The 24,983-nt window shown below is 40.9% G+C and overlaps 1 protein-coding gene across 1 annotated transcript in view; it reads left to right on the top strand.

Moving 5' to 3' along the window:
- The first annotated feature begins 2,437 nt into the window (after window positions 1–2,437).
- LOC148038197 (uncharacterized) overlaps window positions 2,438–24,983 on the top strand; it is a 72,675-nt gene continuing 50,129 nt past the window's right edge. The window contains exon 1 of the mRNA XM_087675380.1: window positions 2,438–2,692. Within this exon, the coding sequence (XP_087531506.1) occupies window positions 2,498–2,692 (195 nt within the window). The 5' untranslated portion in view covers window positions 2,438–2,497. The remainder of the gene's footprint in view (window positions 2,693–24,983) is intronic.

Below are 24,983 nucleotides of genomic sequence, written 5' to 3' on the forward strand. Positions count from 1 at the left end.
AAGATGCCTTGGATGAATTAGTCAAAGGCATGTGGGATCTTCAATTGAAGGTTGCAAAACTGGATGAAAAAGGATAAGAGGAAAGGTGATGGCGGGCAGCAGCCCCTAAGCCAAGAAAAAGATGTACGTGGTGTGATAGTTTACAGCATGAGAGAAAGGATTGTGCTGCCTATCAGGAGGCCTTGGCACGACAACTCATATTTTGGAAAGATGGCAAGATCCATGCACAAGAAACGGGATTGCCTCTTGCTTTGAATTTTGGAAAGGGAGGTATGGAGAAGTTGTTGGAAGATGTGGCTGTCTGAAATGCTTATGCGACGGTACATGCTTTTACTTTTGGTCTACAGTTAGATAGAATGTATGGCCAAGTAATGGTTGGTCCAAAGACTGAAATATGGACACATGCTTTACATGCAGCTGAAAAGAGAAAGGTTACTGATAGTGAAATGTCTCATGTAGGGCAAAACGTTCGTGACATAACTAGTTGGGAATCACCGGTAGATGCATATTCAGTGTATGCATATTTAGCAAAGATACAAAACATGGATGTACTTGTGGAAGAGAAACAAAAGAGAGATGAAGATAATGCAAGGACATCTAAAAGAGTGACAAGAAGAGGTGTGGATCAGCCTAAAGCTACAAATCAGCCACCTTCCAAGCATGTTATGGAAGAGGTCAGTCAGGAGCAAAAACAGGAGAGCAAACAAGAGGGCAAAAGGAAGGGTAAGCAACCAGGATATAAGTTGCAATCTGACATTGAGACAACCACAGATCTTAAGAAGGTTCTTATCTTCTTAAGATTAGAAGGAAGAGATCCAAATGCCTACTCTCACAGGAGTACTATGGTAGTTTTGTTGGTCCTATGCATTCATTCATAAGACCAATGCTTAACAAATCTAACTAATCATGCTATGTTAAAAGCATTTAGCTTAACAAATGTAACTAATCATGCTATGTTAATAGCATTAGCAATTTTGTAAAAACCTTTTGGAACTAGAGAATCCAAGCATATGAGTGAGGTAGCATGTGCTCTAGTTTGTTTTCGCCACTATCTTGTACTACTAGCAAATTGCTTGCTTTTCTCTATGTATCCACTACCCCCTTCGGCACTAGCTTCACTTTGTTGTGGCCATGTATAACCTCAACTACTTAATGAGGGATTGAAGCAACATTGTCAAGGTTGTGTATACATATTTATTCCATGGTTGCCTCTTTCATGGTCAAGCTATTGATGGTGGTAGTGGTTACTTTCAAGGTAATTAAGTCATATCACATTATAAATTAAAGGTTACATTAGTACTTGAGCTAACATTACTATTTACCTTTTGTAGTGTACAAGATTTGATGACCATGGCAAATATGTGAGATGAAGGAAGAAGATATAGGGTAAATGGGCCAATAAAGTGATGTTCTCCAAAAGGAAAATACACAACACCCTAATGGAGTGACATTTTTGCTAAAAATATGTAGCCTTTTTAGCTATTTAATAGTATGATATAATTTTTTTAAATATTACATATAAGCTTAATGTGAATCAAACAATTGAGCCATATAAAATTTTCTATATTTTGGATTTTGTAAAATGTTAAAACAATGCATCCTTGAGTGTCACTCTATTGGGCCCTCAATATCACTCTTTTATGGGCTTTTTGTTTATAACTAGGGCTACTTGATAATAATATCAAAATATCCCAATATTTTTCCTTTGAGTTCCATATGATAAATATTTTGACCCTTCAAAAATATTTAAAGATCTCACATGGAAAAAAAAAGTTATAATGGAGGATTATTAGATGACACTCTATTGGCCCCTTTACCCTAGATGAGCATGCCTTGTTTTGGTTGAAGCTTAGTGAAGTGATGGAGGAGTATGAGCACACCAAAGCTAATTTTTGGGGGTTTATGGTAGATAAGGTAAGTGACAATTGGAATGTTATGGAGGGAAGGGAGGCCTTGCTTATCTCATTAGGAGCAAAGCCTACAAATACATATACTCCTCAATATGCGCATACAAATCTCCAAGGCAAATGTAAACATTTATGCCAGTTGTGGAGATGCACACCAACAAAATATGATGTAATGGCTTCAAAATGAGTTTATTTGGGCATGATAGGTAACATGAAAGGTTATAATTTACAACATTCTTGCAATGGATTTGCTACCTTAGTAGTTGGTGGCATTTTTGTTATCCATGTTGGCAAATATCTTTTGCTAGGGTAAGTTTTGGAGTTCTACCCTTAATCCCTAGTGTTGATGTTTGCAGTTTTACTCGTATACATAAATTACTATGCTTTTCCGTTGGTGCTAAATGACATTACTCGTATACAACTTGGGTGCGTCCGTCATTCCATGTGTAAGCACCCTAAAGTGATTAAATATTAACGTTTACTAACCTTAATTACTTTTAGATCAATGTTCCTGTCACCTGCAAAAGCTCTCTAAAGCAAGGATATATTCATGCAGTGAAGTTTGTCTTCAGTCCCTTAAGACGGTGGCCATGGAGAGACCCAGGAAAACATCTAAGAAGATCGCACAAACCTCCCAGCCTGCAGTCGACTCGTTAGCAGGGAAAGTGGACGCCATCAAAGTTAAGTCGGAGCCTGTAGAAGAAGCCACGGAAGCTGCTCCAAGCACGGCAAAAGGTCCAACCATTCTCGCAGCTGAAACATTCACCCATGGAGGTGTGAGGAAGGTATCTTTCGGCCAGACCACTATTTATAATATTTACAATGAAGTACTCTTCGTTAGTTGTTTCTCTCAAATGGTTGTTTAACAAACTTTGGATATTCATTGCGTGCCCTTTTCTGTTTGTTGAGGTTAGGGCTAATATTAGATTGTTAGAATCACCTATAGCACTGTCGACCACAGACTTAAGGATTTCCTTTTCATTTTTACACACGAAGTTTCTACTTTCAAGGACCGTTTGGATGCCTGTGACACTACAGATCATGGATCCTGGGAAGAATGCTCCGTGCTGACATTATATTCAGCCAGAACATTTTCATTTGCCTCAGTAGAATTGCCTTTACCTTTGATTAGGCATCCGGAATTCATGTTCATATTGATTGCATAAGGGGCCTATGTGGCTTCCTGACATCAATGGGTGTTATCCTTTTGGTGGCTGCTCCATGGATTGAGGTTGTTTGCACAGCTTCTATCACTGTTTTAACATGATGATGCGAATGCTGTCAATGTTAGGCTGGGCCTCAGGAGGTTACATTTCCTATTTAGCAGTGGTTTTACTTTTCTTGGGTATCTATCAGCTTTACATGCTGTTTGCATGACTTGTGTGCTTGCATGCATATAAGCACATGCGTGTGCGCACACACATATAGGGGGGGGGGGAGAGAGAGAGAGAGAGAGAGAGAGAGAGAGAGGGTTGTGGACGGTTGGCTCAATAATACTTTTCCCAAATGCAAAGTTTTTCTTTGGAGAATACTCATAGATGGCCTATCCCTTGCCTCCGCTCTTTCCAAGTGCCATATTTCGAATGGAAATTGTTTTGTTTGTACTACTAGTGCGGAATCTTATGCCATATATTTACTTGGAGATGGTTTCATGTTGCTAAGAACTCATTATTTTCCAAAACTAGATACGTTCTTTTTGTTTGATGGTTTTCTAGCTTCAAGGAGAGATCATCGACATGTGGCAATATATTGTCAGAAGTGGTGCAACAATGGAAGCATAGACAAGTGCTGAAATAAATTGCTGAACACAAGGCAGAAGAGAAAGAAAATAGAAGAACAAAAGATTAAAAGAAGAAAAGAACATAGCAAAGGCAAAGAATTGAAAGATGTGCCTAGGAAATGGAATCCATATACCAAACACGAGAATGACGTGTACAATAGTGAGTCATTGGCTGTGGACATCGGCATTGGCTCCTCTCTCCAATAGAAAGACCACATAAAGAATGATGATAGCCGATTGAGAGGAGGAGGAGCCACTGAATAAATAGGCCCAAAATATGCCAAATATGGCAGCTAGTTGGCCAGTAAATAAATGCCTAAATAATCACTAATATGACCATTATAAAATGCTTGAAATACCTAGTAATGTCAAACATAGCCTAGACTCACACATGAGTTGATTAGACAGATAACACCCTCTCTCAGTTCATGGGTGATCTGATACAATACAATGATACAATGATAATTATATACAACAAAGAACCACTAGAGTAGAACCATGGATGTCCAAGTAGTGGGTGATCAAGTCACCATTAAGGTGCCTCGGAGAGAATCTAAGGTCAATGTCTAGCGTACCAACTCCTGAAAATAGAGAAGAGTCATAACATATCTCAGTGTCTGTCAACAATGTCTTGTAGTAGCATATAAGACCATCCTGTCAAAAATGCCTTTGAACATATATGACCATGGATTCCCTGCCTTTGGCCAAGACCGCCAAAGTATCCCCTCATGTGAGCTCAAGACTAGGAGCCAATCGCGCTCACTATTAAAGAAACAACTCATCATGAACTTGGATGTCAATCCCAACTCCAGGATTTGAAGCTGCCAGACTTCGGTTGATGCGTTAGGAATGTCCCTCTCTGGAACCTGTGTACTTGTATATCTGTATAGATGAGGCTTGATTGCCCCATCTCACCACCCTCTCATACTTCCTCTTTGGCATCGGAGAGTTGTGAGGAATAACCATATCATCTAGACTAGAAAGCAGTTGAGGAAGGAGCAATCAAGCCCTTCCCGCGGTCTAAAGAAGTGGAACCCTTCCGCACCGCGGACTTCTCCTTGGTTGGAGGATTGAAGTCGAAGTTTGAGGAAGAGGATGACGCGGCGAAGGAGTCCGCATCCCGCTTCTTCTTCTCCTCCCCCTTCTGGTCACCCCTCTCTAAAGTTGTAAAGGTCTCATTGGAACCTCCATAATGAGATGAGAGCTTCCCTTGTAAATGCAAAGATGTCTCATGGTCAAGCAGCATCGAGGATATGTCTAAAGCTCACAGGTGTAGAGGATGTTTGCACTCGCAAAGCATTCACCACTCCATCAAACTCTGGGGGGAGCTTGTAGAGTATCGTGCTCACTGTTGAGCTAAAATATGCATTACTTGCTGATTAGCCTCTTAAACAATCCCAAAACACCCTAAAAAATGCTCTTTTAGAGTAAAAACCCTAAAACGGGGAGCGGTTCGAGAGAGTTCAGTGAAAACCCTAATTTTTGGGGCGCCCTTCCACATCTATAAATAGACAGGCTGCCCCCATTTAACCTTATTCTGTTTGTGTAGGTTTCTCACTCCACGTGCAAATTTCAGCCATCAGCCTCGTCCCACGTGGCTGTCGAGCCCTTGAGACTGCTGCCACTCCATACGTGTTTGATCCTGCTGCTGGCGTCTACATATGTTGACGTTAGTTACTGGCGACATCATCATTTGCTGCGATCTGATCATCTAGTCATTGCCAGCCACATTAGACACTGTTTTAGCCTAGTGTTTACAGCAGACTGTGCACAGTTTCTAGCCTCCGATTGGTGGTACACTGCTGCGTTTACTAGTTTCCAGCCTCCAGACTGCTGCGTTTTGGTGACCAGCCTACTGCCATTCACTATTCAGGACTTCTACACTCCAACTGGTAGTCACAGATTTGGGATCCGTCTTCGGTGGACGTCGCATTACTCCGACATTGCTCTACCCTTGAGCACACTGTACACTCTTACATTCATTTACAACATTCATTCACTTCAGAGTTATGTTCTCTCTCTCCCTTCTTTTGTTTGTGTTTGAGTTTTTGTGTTTGAGTTTTGAGTTTTGCGTTTAGGGTTTGAGTTTTGCCCTCTATGTCTGTGTTTGTCTCGTTGTGTTTCTGTCGTGGTTGTATACTCTATGCGTCCTCAGTGCAAACCCTAGCAATTTTCTTCACATGGTATTAGAGGTGGTGCTCTTGTAAAGAGTATTGTGTGGATTTTTTGGAGAGCTAGTCTTTGTGTGAGGCACACAATACGAGTCGTAACCGAATCACAATGTCCCAGAAACCTGTCTAGTTCCTATGATGTCTTATCAGGCTTCTCCGTCATTGGAGGCCCTGAGACGGCATTATGTAGAGTTTAAGTGGCTAATGGTGAAGAGGAAATCAGTACACAGATATGCACACAAGTTTCTTTACAATTGGTTGAAAATTTTGAAGCCAAAGTAAACCTAATCACTCTTGAAATGGGGTCTATAGATATTGTACTCAGTTGTGATTGGTTGATGACACTAGGCAGGATCACTATGGATTTCTCACAGTTGTATATGGAGTTTATCTCCAATGGACAGCTTATCCATTTACAAGGAATTCCTAGTATATCAGATTTTTACCTTATCACAGGCTTCAGCACTTTGTGTTCGACATCGGCTTTTTTTCCCTGTTATACCTTACCCTTTGCATTGCATGATTTCATCATCTTTGTATTAGGGCGCTTGGGCAAGTGAACAATTTTCCCATGAGGGACACTGTCCAAGTGGCACCTGCTGCATGAGCATTCTTTAGCATGTAGCATACTTTGCATCTCATTCTACAAAGCACTACTTGAGCGGATCCTAAGCTGTTTCCACCGGTGGCAGTTGTTCCCACACCACCATTCTTCTTCATCACATGGATAGCTCATTCCCTATTTTTCCTCGTCATCAACACCTTGAGTGGTTGGGTTAGCTTGTTTTGTTTTGTGATGTGTTGGGTGTACCCTTCCTACTCCGGTCTTCTGGATCACTATTACTCAATCGGCCGCATCCCATAAAATTTACCTCACTTATTATTAAAAAAAAAAACAGTTCCATGTAGTTCCATCCGCCTTTGTAGGGCTTGGTTGGCCATTGGGCAGTCGACGTGCACCCTTTGTCCGATGCCTTGTCCTCTCTGGGGTGACTACTTGGATTCCCTTGGTAAGATAACTATCGCCTTTGTAGTCTTGGTAGGCCATTAGGTAGTCGACGTGCACCCTTTGTCTGATGCCCTGGCTGCTTTGGGATGGGACGCCTTGGGGTCAATAAATACCATAGTGGTTGGCCTAGCCTTTCGGCTCAGTTTTGGGCCTGAGAGGGGTGTTGAGCTAAAATATGCATTACTTGCTAATTAGCCTCATAAACAGCCCCAAAACACCCTAAAAAATGCTCTTTTAGAGTAAAAACCCTAAAACGGGGAGCGGTTCGAGAGAGTTCAATGGAAACCCTAAAACGGGAAGCCGTTCGAGAGAGTTCAGTGGAAACCCTAATTTTTGGGGTGCCCTTCCACATTATAAATAGATAGGCTGTCCCCATTCAGCCTTATTCCGTCTGTGCAGATTTCTTACTCCACGTGCAGATTTCAGCCATTAGCCTTCTTCCATGTGGCTGTCCAGCCCTCGAGACTGTTGCCACTCCATACGTGTTTGCTCCTGCTGCTGGCGCCTTCATCCATGTTGATGTTAGCTGCTAGCGACATCATTATCTGCTGCGATCTGATCATCCAGTCATCGTTAGCCACATTAGATACTGTTTTAGCTTGGTGTTTACAGCAAACTGTGCATAATTTCCAGCCTCCGATTGGTGGTACATTGCTGCGTTTACCAGTTTCCAGCCTCCAGACTGCTGTGTTTTGGTGACCAGCCTGCTGCCATTCACTATTTAGCACTCCTACACTTCGACTGGTGGTCACAGACTTGGGATCCATCTCCGGTGGACGTCACACTCCGACATTGCTCTACCCTTGAGCACACTGTACACTCTTACATTCATTTACAACATTCATTCACTTCAGAGTTGTGTTCTCTCTCTCCCTTCTTCTGTTTGTGTTTGAGTTCCTGTGTTTGAGTTTTGAGTTTTGCGTTTAGGGTTTGAGTTTTGCCCTCTGTGTTTGTGTCTGTCTCTTTGTGTTTCTGTTGTGGTTGTACACTCTGTGTGTCCTCAGTGCAAACCCTAGTAGATTTCTTCACACACTAGATGTGCCTCTAGGAGGGTAGACTGCATGTGTCGAAGTGGTCATGTACCTGTGTAATACGGAGCAAAAATGACTGAATGGTGTCCTTGGACTCAAATTTGGTCTGCTAAAGTTGTTTGTAAAGGGTCACAGCACGCATGGGGAAAGGTGCCTTGTACAACATATGAAGCTTTGATCATTTTTTTAGTGATGTCCTACAGGAGGTAACTATCGGGAAAATTTCTTTAGAAATACACTGAAGCAATGCAGAATATGCACGGGCATCATCTGAATCCCATGTAAGCACAACTTCCTCATGGTTGTCGTCATCAAAATCTTTGGGAAGAGGAAACACTCCATGTAAGATAGTCAAATGTAACTTATCATTTGTAGAAGTGCACAAAGGAGCCATCTGCAGAGAAGAAGAGAAAATAGAGGATAGAGGGTATATGGAGAGGGAATATAGCCAAACCAACAACAAAGACTTCACAAAATGAGAGTTCACATGCAGTGTAACAAAAAAATTGATAAAAAATGAAGGCTAACTGTTGCAAAAGGAAGAAAAACTAGTCAAAAACTGCCAAAAACAGCAAAAATGGCTTGCACAAACAGTCTCAACCATGGTTAGGGGTAGAAAACCAAAAATGCAGGCTGGTGGAGCATTGAATGCAGCAAATTGATGATTATAGGCTGGAATCCAAGCATAGGCTGAAAATGTAGGTTGCTGGTCTAAAAAATGCAAGCCTATTAAGCAGGGGGAAGAAAGACATGTAATCAGCAGAAAAATCATAGCAAGAAGTGAGATCTTGCAATTTGATACCATGTCAGAAGTGGTGTAGCAATGGAAGCATAGACAAGTGCTAAAATAAACTGCTAAACATAAGACAGAAGAGAGAAAACAGAAGAACAAAAGATCAAAAGAATAGAAGAACACTGCAAAAGAAGAGAACTCAAAGATGTGCTTGGAAAATGGAATCCATATACCAAACACGAGAATGATGCGTACAATAGTGAGTCATTGTTTGTGTGGGCATTGGCATTGGGTCCTCTCTCCAACAGAAAGACCACCTAAAGAATGATGATAATTGAATGAGAGGAGGAGGAGCCACTGAATAAATAGGCCCAAAATATGTGAATATGGCAGCTGGTTGGTCGGCAATAAATGCCTAAATAATCACTAATATGATCACCATAAAATGCCTAAAATACCCAATAATGTCAAACATAGCCTAGATTCACACATGAGCTGACTAGACAGATAACACACATGGAGTGAAAGTTGAAGTGACTAAAGCAGTTGGTGGTCCTAGTCTCAATGGGCAAAGAGTTTAATATAGTGGCCTTGTCATAGCTCCCCACTTGCTAGCAACAAGAGGGCTAGCACTATTTAAGTGTCCCCACATAGCTGAGTTCACATGGAGGATACAGGGTGCCTCAGACCACCTTGAGTGTTTCTGTTTGCCTTTTGCATCTATTCCTACGCATTTAGTAGGTTTTCTTCTCTCTCTCATTGAGAAGGAACAAGCAATGATGACAAAGAAATTAACCATTCCAAAGTTGGATGGCAAGAGAGATGGGAAGCTTGTTTACATTTGGGTGAAGGAGGTGGATTGAAACCAGCCTTCCTTCTTGGAAAGGGTGGTAATTCCCTGATGAAGCACTTAATTACAACAATCAGTAAATAAACATAAATTGAAATGCACAATTTACCTTAATAATATTGGACAATAGACATCTTGTTGGGCCCAAAACTGACGCCCCTTTTGGTATTTTGTTAACTTCAATTGCCAATGGATGTATTACAAGCCAAGATTTTACGATCTCCTTGGCTAATTCAAAAGCCCTTGGCTATTCTAACAATCAGCAAAGAAATGGGGCCAAATGCCCCTTGAACTTCACCCAGGACTTGCTCTAAATTGGATCCCAACTGGCCAAATGCTACTCCAAATTCCCAATGGATAGCTAAGCATATGAAATTCTTGACAATTCACAAATTTCAGGTACTGATTTCAGTGTACAATGTCTTCTGATGATGGCACAGGTCTTGGGGTGGCTGGTAAACCCTAATTTTTGTAGAAATTTAGGGTTTACAGCAGAAATCCCTCTGCTATCCACGAAATATGGCTGATTTCTTTTGACAATGGCTGGAAAATGTTGAGATCTCCTGAGAATGGGTTGGAGAAGTTGAGAGAAAACCAAGATGAGAGAGAAATCTGATTTTCTTCGCAAGATAACCCTAAAATCTGCTTGCTGCCTACTCTAGCCTGCATTTAATGCAGCCATCTCTATGTGGGGCTCATGATAGTGCACTTGATGGCACTGCCTCTCCAGCATGGCTAGTGTAGCATACCCTCCTGTGAGTTGACTTCTAGCTGCTTATGCCATGGTGAATCTCTCATTAGACGTGATAAATGTGACTCCTAGGTAGATATATGAATCCACTACCTCCACCCTGTTTTGCTCCTAGAGTGACGACATGTCTCTTAATTATTAGGGTTGATGTGCGCAAGATTAGGATCTTGGTTTGCCCAAAATTAACAATCAATTCACACTATGTGCAGAAGTCATTAGGGCATGGAGATGTCATTGTAGACCCTCTTGCAGCAAAGACCAAGATGATATCATCAGCATAAAAGCATAATAGGGAGACCAATGCACCTTCTATGTCCACCCCGTCTCCTCATGTGATGTGCTCATCTATCTCATTGATGTAGAGATCACATGTGATGTGATCATCTATCCCTACTTCACACCAGTTGAGCTAGAGATCACATTTGAAAGTCCTCCATTTGATGAATTTGGCTAGGATGACAAAGGAATGAATGTTGGGATAGCAACTTACTTTGGCTAATAATAACTAGGTTAACCGATGAGGCAAACCTGTTCGGGCTTGGGGGGTTCACTATATGTAAATCCTCTACAGTATTGCGTTCAAGTTCTGTTTAAAAATACCCTTATTTGTGACATTTCTTTAAATAAAAGACACCCCTTTTTTATTGAATCTATGAATAATCCCTTCATATGAGACAATTCCCATTATGGGTTGTTCTCAAGCCAACTTGAATGTTTGTATGTGTTTCCTGAAGATTAGATGTCGTTCTCTATTGATAATCTGTTTAGAAAATTGGTTGTTTATAATGTTCAAGATAATGTGTTTTCCTAATTGTTTATGATGTATCCTGAAAGCTAGCATTACATCCCTTAAACAATATGCTTTTTGTTGTTGTTTGTCGGTTTAAGTATCTCGACAGTTAAAGTTATGGTTGTTTAGGGAAGATTCTTGTTGTTGAAGTTATGGCTATTCAGGGCTATTCTTGTTGTTTGTGTTGTTCCTGAAAGGCCATAACACTTTGGCGATCTTACCAATCTTGTGCGCATGGCATTCATGATTTAGGCCTACCGCCAGGTGTCTCCAAAATGTTGTCATCTGATCAGCAATGCTGTTGCCAGCCCTTGGAAGGTGTCTCCCTGTGGTCCCTTGCCTATTGAGCCCCCCAGATGGCTGTCTTCTATAGTAAATTGCTGTTTTTTGATAAGAAAATGGACCAGCAGCTCCCCCTCTCTCTCCCTAGGGTGTAAACTGATTGAATGGTTGAGACCCAGTCCCCAAAAACGTTTTCTCAGTTTGGATGGGCATTTTTTGCCAAGTGGCAGTCTTCTAAACCCATTTTTCAGCATTATCTAGCCATTTAATTAATTTTCAAAATTAAATAATCTTGAAAATTAATATCAATCTTTTTGACCTTGCTCAAAATTAAATATGCCCATCCATAATCAAATTCGCTAGGATATTTGCTTGCAGGGGCAAGAAGAACACGTCATCTTCTACACCTTCAAGACAGCAAAGGTGCATTGAAGATAGTGCCAATGCCTTCACTTGAAGCACCCAAAGAGACCAATGAAGCAAACCAATTGGTTCTTACAAGGCAAGGTGTGCAAATGCAAGGCCATCATGGAAGTGCTAATCCAATGGATTTTGGACAGCTGGGTATGTATGCAATGATGGGGCAGCCAAGATGCTTTGATGGTAGCATGATTTTTCATGTAAGGATTGGATAGGAACCACATACGAGAATGTATGGTATAAATCCCTATGGTATGCAGCAGCAATGTATGGTGTGCAAGGCCCAATGTATTTGGGTATGGCTGGAAATGTGTATAATCCTATGTATGGCAACATTGGTTTGATGCCTGGGGCACAAAGTTGCATGTTTGGTAATGCAACTGCACCTTCGAATGCTTATGGGGCTCAAGGAACGATTGCTGGTCATGCAAATGGTTTGTTTGGGTTTGGTCATGATGTAAATACAACAAATGTACCCTTTTTGGAGCAGCTAGTGTATGACAACTTGACTCCCAAAGGGGTAGCAAAAGATTATGATGAGGTTGGAAAAGGAGTGAAGTTTGGGTCCTTCAGTGGTGCGCAAGATTGGCTGAAAGCTTTTGACTTCCATTCAACAGTTTGATGCAGCCTATTCATGGGAAAACTTCACTGAAGCCTCTAAGATTTGCAAGGCAGCCACCTTTTTGAAGGGGAATGCATTGGGTCCATGCTCTTGATGCAAGGTAGAGCACCGTCAACATGAATACAATTTAAGCAAATGTTTGCATCAAATTGGTTGACAAGTATCTTTGAGGTGGATATCATGACAACTTGGAATAAGCTTGATGCTAAGGAATGCAATAATTTGGAGCAATATGATAAGAAGTTTTGGGATGCAGTGCTGCCCGTCACTTCTTCTCACCCCGTACCCCTTCATGAACAAGTGGAAAAATATGGTTGTGGTCTACCCAAAGGAATTAGGGATTTTTGCATTAAGTCTATCGTGTCAAGCATGTCTTAGCTCATAGAGACTGCTGCTACAGCAAATGCTTTGTTACATAGGAAGGATTCGGGCTTCTAAGAGAGTGGGGAGAAGCTGAATAAAAAGTTGTTTAAGGCTGAGAAAAGGAACAGATCTGAAAATCAGCTTGAAAAGAGGCCAAAATAGCAAAGAAAGGGTTGGAAATCATTGGCACAATGTTGGAAATCGATGGTTGCAAGTAAATGCTTCATTTGTGAATAGGAGGGTCATATTGCAATCAAGGAGATCCTAAGAAAAAGAAGCCCAAAATGTTAGTGGGATTGGTATCTGATGTTGTTATTGATTAGTCCAATGATGATATTACTGAGTTGTGTAGAGCATAGGGCAAATTTAGAGATCAACTTGCATTGATATTCTTTGATAATGGTGCATGAGTCAACTTTATCTTTGTAGACATGGCAGTCTATCTAGGCATCAGAGAGGATGAGATGGGACTATGGGGAAAGTTAGAATGGCATGAAAGGGCCATGCAAAGTCTGTCACATTGCTCATTGGAAAGCTTCGGTTGCATATATAGGGATATGTGGACACCAAAGAGTTTTCATTGCTCCACTTGAGGATTGTGGTGTATTGCTTGGTATGCCATGGTGTCACTACATGCATGCAGTGATTGATTCATATGCAAAAGAGATTACTATTCACCATAAGGGAAAGACTCTTATACTTGATGTAAAGTTAAAAGGGGAATCAATCCTTCTTGTATTTGCAACTGCCATTTCTAAAGTAATGAAAAATCATATTTTAGTCTACTTGGTTTTTACTAAGGATAAAGATGATAGTGAGAATGTTGTTTAGGGCAGCCATCCACTTGAAAGGCCTGAAGATCATGGCATAGATCTTATCCTTGGAAGTAGTCCACCTAATAAGCCACCCTATAGAGTCATTGCAGCCTAGCAAGAGATTATGACTAGGTGAACAAGCTGTTAGAAAAAGGGCTGACTTAGCCTAGCTTATTTCCTTTTTGTTCTCTAGTGCTTTGGTGCAAAAAAAGGATGGTTTATGGCGTATGTACATTGACTATTGTGCTTTGAACAAAATCATGATAAATACTTGGTTTTCGATCCCTTGGATTGATGATATTATGGATCTATTGTTGTAGGGGCAGCCATTTTCAGCCGTATAGACTTCAAAAGTAGGTATCATCAAATATGCGTTAGATCAGAGGATGTGCCTAAGATAGCTTTCAAGACACCTTTTGGGTTGTATGAGTTTCTTGTCATGCTTTTGGATTTACGAATGCTCTTGCCACTTTTAATTGAATGATGGATTGCATCTTCAGGCCACATAGGGGATTTGTGGGCACTTTTTTTAACAACATGATTGCCTATTTAAGGAATGAGAAAAACATAGGAATCAGTTGGACATTGTATTCAATGAATTGTGTAAACATAGGTTGGTAATTAATGACAAGAAAAATGAATTTTTTTTGTATGAAATCCACTTTTTAGAGCATATTATATTGGTTGATGGTACCCTGTAAAGGTTAAAGCAATATGATCATGGCTACCTTTGAAGAATGTACATGTGATCTCTAGCTTCTTGGGTTTATGCTCTTATTATAAGAAGTATGTACGTGGTTTGCTAAAATTGCATCTCCATTGTATGCTTTGCAGAAGAAAGATGTGCCATTTAGATGGATAATAGTGAAAATTTCAGCATTTGAAAAGTTAAAGGAAAAGATGACTTCAGATCCTGTGTTTGTATTGCTTGATCTAAGGAAGTCATTTGAGGTTGAGTGTGATGCATGTGGAAACAACATTGGGGTTGTTTTAATGTAAGATGGCCGAGTTGTGGCTTATGAGAGCCGTCTTCTCCATAGTGTAGAGGAAAATTTGCAGGTTTATGATAAAGAGCTCTTGGCTGTAATTCATGCACTGTGTACGTGGAAACATTACTTGTTAGGGGCTGATTTTACAATGAGATAAATCATCAAACTTTGAAGTACTTGTTGATATAGACAAAGTTATTAGAGATGTATATGAGATGGGCAAATTTTCTCTCTATATTTTATTTTTAGATTGTATATATTGATGGTAAAATGAATGTTTTGGTTGATGCACTGTTATGTAAGCCACAAATCTCAGCCGTCAGCATGGTTTATTACACTGAGTTAGATGCCATGAAGGAGCAGTATGTTGTTGATTTGGACTTTGCTAATGTTTATGATCAGCTTTGCAATGGCTAGAGGCATGAGCACTTTGTGCTAAGAGATGGATTTCTGGTGATGTATGGACGACTGTGTCATAAAGCAATTGAGACCTAGAGTGATCATTGAAACTCATGCTCCTTTGTATACAGGGCATAGAATTATTGATGCCACAGCCAAGGTAGTGGAGCGTTTCTTTCATTGGCCAGCTCTGAGGTACGATGTAGAGCAATTTGTTAGGATATGCGTCATATGTTAGAAGGTAAAGCATAATAGGCAAAAGACGCCGCGTTTATTACAGGCCTTGCCTATTCCAGACCGGCCTTGGCAAAGCATTGCTATGGATTTTATTTTTGAGCTTCCTAGGATACCTAGAGGGAATGATGGGATATAAACTACCATTTGTAGGCTTAGCAAATGAGTCCATTTCATTTCGGGGAGAAAGAACATAAAGGCTGATCATATGGCGCAATTGTTTTTATAGCATATCTTTAAGTATCATGGTATGCCAGAGTTGATTGTTAGTAATCTAGATCCTCGAATTACTAGTTTATTTTGAAAGGGATTGTTTGAGAATATGGATACCACGCTGAATACTCATCATCCTTCTAAGTTCTATCCGCAGATAGATGGTTAGTCTGAAGAGGCTAATTCCACAGTGTTGGATCTTTTGAGGTGCTATATTTTAGACCATAAGACAGAGTGGAAGTAGTTTTTGCCATTGGTTGAGTTTGCATACAACAATATGGTGTATAGTTCCACTAGTAAAGCTTCATTTGAGGTGGTTGCGGGTGGCAAGAAGATACCGCCTATTTTACAGAACAAGGACAAGATCTTTGAGGCTGATTGCTATGTAGAAAGATTGGATGCAGCCTATGTAAAGATAAAGTATGTACTTCGGAGATCATGGAAAAACAAAAGAGGGGAGTTGATTGCCATAGATGTGCTTTGCAATTTGCAGACGGCGATTATATATTGCTGCGTTTTGAAAAGGCAAGGTTGAAAAAGATGAAAGAAAGAGAGAGGTTGTATCCAAAGTTGAGTATGAGATACTACAGGCCCTTCCAAGTGTTGGAGAAGATCAACGATGTGGCATATCCTGAAATTACCTCCATATCGGCTGGTACACAATGCCTTTCATGTCACTTTGTTAAGGCCTTTTCCTGATGATGTGCCAGAGAATGTATTTGCTAAAATTCAACTTGAGGTTGAGGAGCTGGATAAGATCTTGGTACCCGAGCAGATTTTGGCACATAACCAATGAAAGGTCAAGGTTGATCACTTTGAAAACAATTCATGGTCACTTTTGGGATCAATTATGCATTGGTTTTTGCATCAATTATTGATTGGATTTCGCACTTAGTTTGTGATTAGCTTGGGATCACATTTGCAGCAGTTTGTGATCAGTTCTCAAATCAGCAAATGATTAGTTTATGCTCAATTTTCAATGGTTTATAGATGGTTCCATGAACAACAGCATGTTAGTGAATGCCATTGACAGTTTCCGTCATGATTTATGCAGAGTTTATGCTTTACTATGGCATAACAGTTGAGAAAAATGAGTTTTGGATGCATCTAATGGGTTTCTTTCAACAATTATGGACTCTTTTTCAGTTTTATGTCATGTTAATGCTAGTTAGAAAATTTCAGCAAGTTTTGGGTATATGGCATGCTTAGACAACAATGGCCAATGTTATGATTGTGCTGTCTTATGGAAATTCTAATGCACTCTGCTTTTGCTTTGGCACAATGCAGTGTAATCAAGGACGATTACAGGGATTTCAAGAGGGAGGTCTATTACAGGGATATGAAATTTTGAGATGCTTTAATCTTGCTAGTAACATTTGATTAAGCTACTAATCAAATGTGCAAGGTTGTTAAGTGCGTGTTGCACATGGCAGTTATTTCATGGTAATAGGCCAAGGACCCTGAGGATGCAATGGGTGCCGAAGGCAAAAGTTGTGACAAGTTATGCTAATTGGGTTTTGTTCGTCAGTTGGTGTTAGTTTTGACCCTAGGATAGTTGTTTGGCCAATAAATATCAATGATGATAGTAGAGACTAGCATTAATTAATTAATTCATACCAGTTTAAGGTTAAACAGAGGTTGGGGACCACTCCAGGTTGCAAATGGCCTAGCCAATTTATTTATGGATAGACACATTTAATTTTGAGCATTATCATATTAATTTTCAGAATTAACTAATTCTAAAAATTAATTTAATGGTTGGATAATGTTAAAAATCAGGTTTAGAACATTGCCACTTGACACAAATATCCATGCAAACTAAGAAAACGTTTTTGGGGCTTGGTTTTAGCCATTCAGTTTAGTTTTTAGTTAGTTAGAGAGAGAGAGAGAGAGAGAGAGAGAGAGAGAGAGAGAGAGAGAGAGCTTTTACGAAAAAAAGAGAGAGAGAGAGAGAGAGAGAGAGAAGGTGTCGCCGATAGGATTTCAACCCTGTTTTAACTTTTTAGCAATTGGAGGCAGGAGACAACAGCTAGGAGGCCAGGAGCTGCAAATGTGAGCATGTGTGGCATCAGGAGCTGTTGGCAACAACATTTATTGCAGGCGACAACAGGTTTTGGGGCTCTAGGTAGTAGGCGATTGTATTTAATGCAGTTTGGTATAGGTAGTAGTCAGAATTCAGCCTCTTCCCTTCTGGAAATCAGGAATTTCTCTCTCCTTTGGCATTCTCTCACCTTCTCCAGCCCATTCTTTGGTTCTCTCAGCAAATCTCAGCCATTTGGAGATCACAATCAGATTTGGTGGACAGCAAGAGAAAATTTGCTGTGAAACAACAGTAATTAGGGTTTAGTAGCCACCTCAAGGCTCGTGCCATTAGTCAAAGGTAATCATACACTGAAATTAGTGCTTCAAATTCATAGAGGTGTTAGGGATTTCAGAAGCCAGCCCATCCATTGTAAATTTGGGGCAGCATTTGGCCAATTGGAGTTTTGTAATAACAAGTTCTGGGTGAAATTCAAGGGGCAATGGGTCCAATTTGTTTGCTGCTTCTTGGTACATCAAAGGGCTTTTGGATCAGCCAAGGCTCAGCTTGTATACAATCCATTAGCAATTGAAGTTCAAAAAAAAAAAACCAAAAGGGGCGTTAGTTTTGGGGCCAACAGGATGTCTACCGTCCAAGATTATTAAGGTAAAGTGTACATTTCAGCTTATGCTTATTTATTGATTGCTATAATTAAGTGCTTTATCAAGGATTACCGCCCTATTTGAGAAGGAAGACTGGTTTCATGTTGAGCATCTTGTCAGTGGACATTTTAGAGACTTTGATAGAGGCAGAGCAGTGAGGGGAGTATCGACCTCCTCCTTGTTGGGCACATGATACACTCTATGATGTAGGGATTGAGGGAGTTCTTGAGGAGTGGTAGCTGCAAGATGGCCCGTGGTGATCTTAGAGGAACCAGACACACTCCACCAAGCTTGTTTGTACTAACTAGTGTTTGATGTCTCATGCCGTGTAGGATAGGGAGCCTACCTCTGTGAAGAAGGCTTTGCAATTGGAACATTGGAAGAAGGCTATGGAGCAGGATTTAAATGTGATTAAATATAATGGCACTTGGATCTTGTGCCTTGGCCCGCTCATAGTAAGGCGATTGGAGTCATGATGGCTCTTTAAGATCAAGTACCATAGTGATGGCACTCTGGATAAGCACAAGGCGTGACTCCTTGAAGGATTCGCCCAGTGGCCATGAGTGGATACATTTGCACCTATAAGTTATAACTTAGATGGCTACCATTAGGGCTGTTCTTGCCTTAGCCAGCCATACAAGATGATTGGTTTATTAGCTTGATTTGACATCTACGTTCCTTAATGGAGATTTGAAGAAGGAGATCTATGTTGATTAGCCTCTTGGCTTTTTCTTATCCAATGGCAATGTGTTTAGTTGAAAAAGGCCCTCTTTGGCCTCAAACAGATTCCACGTGCTTGGGACGAGAAGATAGACTCGTTCCTCTAAGGGAAGTTAAGATATCGGCGTTCCTCTTCCGATCTCTAGTTGTATGTCCACACCTCCATTGAAGGCAGACGTTAATTGTGCTTTATGTGAATGATCTCATCTTGACAGGTGACCATGCCAAGAAGGTCAAGTAGACAAAGGAGGCACTATACGAGATGTTTGAGATAATGGATATGGGCCTTGTCCACTTCTTTCTAGGTCATGAGATTTGGCAGACTTCGAGGGGGATTTTCATCTCCCAATAGTAGTAGGAGTAGGAGCTTTTGACTACGTTTGAGATGGAGGAGTGTAAGGATTTTTCTACTCCTATGGATCCGAATTGAAAGGCTACGGCCCATGCAGATTCACTACGCCAGATGCTACCTACCCACTACAGGCAGTTGATTCGGCCGTTGATATGGCTTCTTAACACTTGGATTGATTTATGTTTTCCTATAGATTTGCTTCTAGGGTTCATAAGTGGATCCAAGTTGGCTCATTGGCAGGTTACTTTGAGGATTTTAAGGCTCTTGAGGGGGATCCTTGACCTAGGTATTTATTAGAGAGCAGGTACAGGAGATTTGGCCTTGGTTCTATAGGGTTGGATGGATTTAGATTGGGTTGGAGACGTTGATCATAGGAGGTCAACAACAGGATATTACTTTACTTTAGGTGTAGGTGCTATCTCTTGGAGTGGCAAGAAGCAGTCCATTGTTGCCCTATCATCTATAGGGACAGAGTATAGAGCGAGGTAATTGTGAAACGTTTCACCCCCGAAACATTTCACCCTTGAAACATTGCATTTTACTTGGAAACATTTCACCTTTGAACAAGTCCCAAGCGAAACGCCAAGTGAAACCGTTAATTAATACATATGATGTGTATCCTATATATAGTGTCCAAAAACCTCAAAAAAGCTAGACAAAAAAATTATTTTTTTCCAATTTAAAAATCATGTTTCAATCAATTGTTTCACTTGGGGTTTTTGCATTTGAGTGCCAACGAAATGCATTTCACGGTTACCATGTTATAGAGTGGCGTCTTCTACTACATGTGAGACAATGTGGCTTCAGTGGTAGTTAGGAGAGCTCATTTAGGTCCTACTACACTGCATTGCGACAATGAGAGTTGCATTGCTTTGGCACAGAATCTTGTATTCCATGCTAGGTCAAGGCACATTGACATACAATATCATTTCATTTGAGTGAAAATCTTGGATGAGACCATTGAAGGGGTTTATTGCAAGATGGAGGACAACTTGGTAGAATTGTTTATGTCAAACCGTTCTTTGGCAATACTCCAGATCCCTGAGCCTTGTGGCCCGTCCAAGATCTAAGAGGGGGTGTTAGAGATTTATTTATCCCTTGGATAGGCATTGGCAGGTTATTGTTGTATAGCTAGCACTCTTTGGCACAATTATGCATTTTATATTTATTAGGTTGGACAGCTAGATGTAGTCTAGAGGTCAATTTCCAGCTTTACTAGGCAATTAGGCAAAGCTTGGTAGGCTGTGTAGGTTGCCACGTGGCAGCCCCACATTAGTGCGCAACATTCTAGGGATTCTTTTATTAAGTGATTGTGTGTATTTCATTCTATGTGAATTTGCTTCTTGCTGTAATTAAGTGTTAATCGAGTCATTTCCACCCTTTTGAAAAAGAAAGGCTAGAGAGAGAGAGAGAGAGAGAGAGAGAGAGTTGGTGGGTGGCCTTCCCTTGGCATTGGTGTTGCATTGTAGGGGTGTTTCCAATGGGAATTGTTTCTTCTGTACCATTGTAGTTGAGTCTCCTTGTTACAGATTTATTTCTGGTCTTTTTTCTTGTAAGATTTGGGCTCTTCTTTTTGACATTTAGCATGCTGTGGGGGGGACTAGGATGCTTTCTTTTGATTGGGTCTTTGGCAAAGCTAAATATTATGGTTCGGCGCAACCTCATATGAAGATTCTTTGATTCTTTTTAACTTTCTCTGATTTTGGGGTGGTTGGCATATTTGGGTCACTCGCAATGCGTTCGTTTTCGATGCTACTTTAGGTGTCGAGCTTCATGTGGCAAAGCTTAAGGGACTTCTTGAGTGGCAGCTTGATCTTCTCCAGCATGCTAATATCCTAGTCAAGGATGATCTAGTTTCTTGGCGTGGGGCGGTCTCTTCAGTGACCTTGCCATGACTTTTGTACTGTGACATCATATAATATAACAATCCATTATGGGGAGAAAGAGTGTAATAAAACATAAGTCACTTTAGTCTAGAGTAGGCTAGGGTTAAGTATAAAAGTGAGTTATCTTTTTGCCATTTTATAAACATTACTTGTTTTGAGCTCTCAACCTCCCACCATCTAAGAGGATGAATACTCTTGGCCACCATAGCTTGGGGTGCATACCTTGCTGCAACCTCTCATCATTTGATTCTCAACCAACATTGGTAATACCATTTCTTGCCAAGCCACCTTGGCTATGGCTTCTTGGCATTTTATGTCTATTTCTTGTATTTTCTGTTTAAAAGCTTACAGTGGAATTTAGCTTTATTGCATTGGTATCAGAGCCTTGCTTTGATCCATGGTAAGCTTTAATTCCATCATTTTCATGATTATGATATTGCTGGGGAGGTCATTTTCATGGAAGTTCTGGTTACATTGATCTTGGTTGCTGTGTCAAGTCTAATTGCAAGACTTCCACAGTTAGCCATGGCTGTTGTTGAAGACATTATGGAGGTTCTTGGCAAAAGAATGGTGGTCTTCTTGCTATTTTAAACAAGTCAACGTCAAATTAAAGCCATTTTTGGAGCCTTTCTTGTAAAAAGAGAAGGGGATTGGAGTTCGAGACAACTACAATAGCTTCTTTTCTGAGATCTAGGGTTTCTCACTTTCCTTTCTCCTCATTGCTGAAGCTTCCATGGAGGTTCTTTGACCTGATCTTTTCTTCGTGACCTAATCTCTCTCTATGACCTACAAAGCATCATTCCTTGTATCTCAATGAGCAAAGGGAGCACCATTTTAGAAGTCAAAATTCAGGGGGGAGGGCCGGGGCTTCTAACTTCCTTGAATGGTCATCCAAAGCCTCTCTATCAAGCTTGAAGTTTCAGAGTTGCAGGAGGCGGGGCTCCTTAACAGTCTTTCAAATCTTTGGTGAACAGCAAAGATCAAAGCACATATCAACGTGGATCCTTTAGTGGAGAGACTTCATCAGCTGGACTTGATCGAAGCCATCATCAATGATGTTGTGGGAGAGGGAATCAAGAATTGAAGGGCTCCTTGTCTGGCTCCCTGTCTACCTAACTGCTATTGCAGTGCCGACAATGCTTAAGACGCAACATCTAATAGCATTTGCTATCGACCTGGCTCAAATTCAGTGAGGCTGAAGCAAGCTCGCCTGTTGCCGCCAGTGAAAGGCCCTTGTACAAGCGAGAGTATCTTGAGTTTGCGTTTGAAGGAGCACTGGAAGGGAGCATCTTTACATTGAGAAATCATCAGTTTCTCATTTGCAGATGATGGCCTCAGCCTTTTCAACCCCTTCCGCCTTGACTCTTGAACGTTCAAGTCGACTGAAAGGAGACATCGGAGCCTCATTTCATCAAGGCTAACTTGCATGGCATGAAGAAGGAGAGTAGCGAAAGTGAGAATGAGATAGCATCAATACTTGGGGGTGGTCGCATCCATCTTATTCACAGTCAGCACAGGCCTAATCCTCTCTCCTAGAGCTTGATGGAGAACAGTCTATCTTCTAATATCTGAAATGAGGCTTGATTGGTTTGTGTGCACCACTTTTATGAATGAATTCTGTGATAGGACTCCATGAAACTCAAAGTGAGGCCTCCTCCTCATGTCCCTCTAACTGAAGCCTGGAGCTGATCCTCAAACACTTGCTCACCTCAAAGTTCACCAGGGTCCTACTGTCCACACCTATAATGAAAGGCATGGTCTTCCAGCCTCCTGGCTTGATGGCGGGTCTGGTTACTGCAGGTCTGCAAAATGCCCTCCGGACGCACATCCACAACATGGCTTGATTTGAGGTCAGAAGCCCCCTGCACTTCTCATATACTGGCTTGTCTGCGGCATTTTCATCCATCACGCTTCTGGTTGAAGCCATAGTATTTGAGGGCTGCAGCGGCAGAAGCAATTCCCTCTTCGGTTTGCTAGGAAGACATCTATATAACATGGGGAGAACCAGCAGTCTCAGTCTGAACACAAACACCTTCCACACAGTCTACCACCACTAAAGCTCCATCGGTGGTGATACGCAGAGCAGCTGTAACTTCAGATGAGAAGTCAACATGGTCAGGAGAGTCAATCAAATTGATAAGATACTCATTGCCATCCTTTTCTCCCTTGAAGTCCTTGAAGGATGCATTTGACATTTCATAGTACAGAGAAATTCCAGTTGATTTAATGGTAATGCCAAGTTCAGCTTCGTCCTGGCGTGTATCAGTCAGATGTTCATCACCAGCAACCTCCTGGGCAATAATGCCAGCAGCAGCAAAAGCAAGAGGTGCACTCCAGAATCTTCAGAAGGATTGGAGACATGTCCAGGATTAACACGACTGGTTTATTACATTATTAGACCAGTCTGTGCAATCTGCAATGTGGGAAGAAGCTTCCACCAGTTCTAGTCCTGATGTATGGCACATTTGCAATGAAGTAGGAGAAGTCAAGGACTGTGTTCATCTGGCACATCATATGGTGGTGCATACATTGCATTTGATGATTGATCCATCATTGGCATCTCCAAGAAGTTTTCAGTCAGCTTTAAAAAAAAAAAAACCTTCTGCCTTCTAAACAGACTAGTGGAGCTCAGATAGTGATTACAAGGATAATGACAGTGACAGCTACAACAATGATAGTGACAATGCAATGATAGCGGAGATTAGAGAGTAATCAGACAGAAGTTCTTTGCCTCAAACTGAAGTGCTGTCCCTTTGCAGTCAGTATTGGTCTCTCAACAGAAGGTTCCTCTTGAAAGTCAGAATATCATGACCTACAGCTCTGCAGCCTGCAAGAGATGGATGTACTCAAGTGGGAATAGTCCACCAGTAGTGGTAATAGAATTGTCATGATGTGCTAGATCAAGAGCATCAGCTCGAACTATCGCTATGTCAGACATGACATGCTTTTGGTGTGCAACTGAACGCCTTCTTCAAAGGTCTCATATTCAGATTTGATGTTGGTGTTGAATGTACATATTTCTTTACTGCAGCAAATCGTGTTTGAAAGTAGTTTGAAGAGCTTAATGAAGCTCTAAACAAGGTTACTTAAGCTTCAGACAAGTTGTTTAGCAAGCAGGCACAACCATATATACAGCAGCCTCCTGCTTATTCACAACAGTCTTTACAATATTTTCATCAAGGTTCAACACAACAGCAACAGGTTGCAATGCTTAGTGTACAACAGCAGAAGCAGCAAATGGTACCTCATTTTGCTGTACAACAGCAAAGTGTTCCTATAGCTGATCAGTGGTATCAACAGCAGTATCAAGAGTATTATCATTGGCATAAACAATGTCAACAGCAATATGAACAAATGCAGATTCAATAGCAAATGCCAGGTGATCGATACCATTGTTTGGACTACACTGAAGATTATGAAGAATATGCAAGGTATCATGAGTACAACGAGCATTGGTATGACCAACAACATGCATACGACAGTGATGAGAACTCCATTGAATTGCAGCATGTAAGTGAAAGTCATAATATTTTTGGACAGCAACAAGATGTAGATCATTATGTTTATGATCAGCTTCAAAAGCGAGAACACCCTTGCAGTCATTTTGGACACACTTCCATGAATGGGAATCAAGTGGGAAGGCCACAAGGAATTGAGAAAGGTTTCAACTCTTTTGATATGCATTCAAATGGACAGTCATACATGAATGGGCAGCAACATATATATGATCATGATTTTGGTTATGAGTAGCTGCAATCATATGGTCCTACAAAATTCAGCCTTATGCAGCAAACCATGGATAACAAGCTCATGGTTATGGTTATCATTTGATAGATGGGGAAAATGTCTGTCAATTTTCTTTCAGTGGTGTACATGGCATCTACTTGTCAAGTGGTATCTTGGACAGCATAACTTCCAAGGGCCTATGTTATAAATGCAAGGAGAAGAACACTCTTGGGCATGACAATGTATGCAAGGCAAAGC

This window comes from Lygodium microphyllum, chromosome 3, assembly GCF_053477565.2.
Source record: "Lygodium microphyllum isolate KBCC chromosome 3, Lygodium_microphyllum_v1.1.10, whole genome shotgun sequence".
NCBI classification, from domain to species: domain Eukaryota; kingdom Viridiplantae; phylum Streptophyta; class Polypodiopsida; order Schizaeales; family Lygodiaceae; genus Lygodium; species Lygodium microphyllum.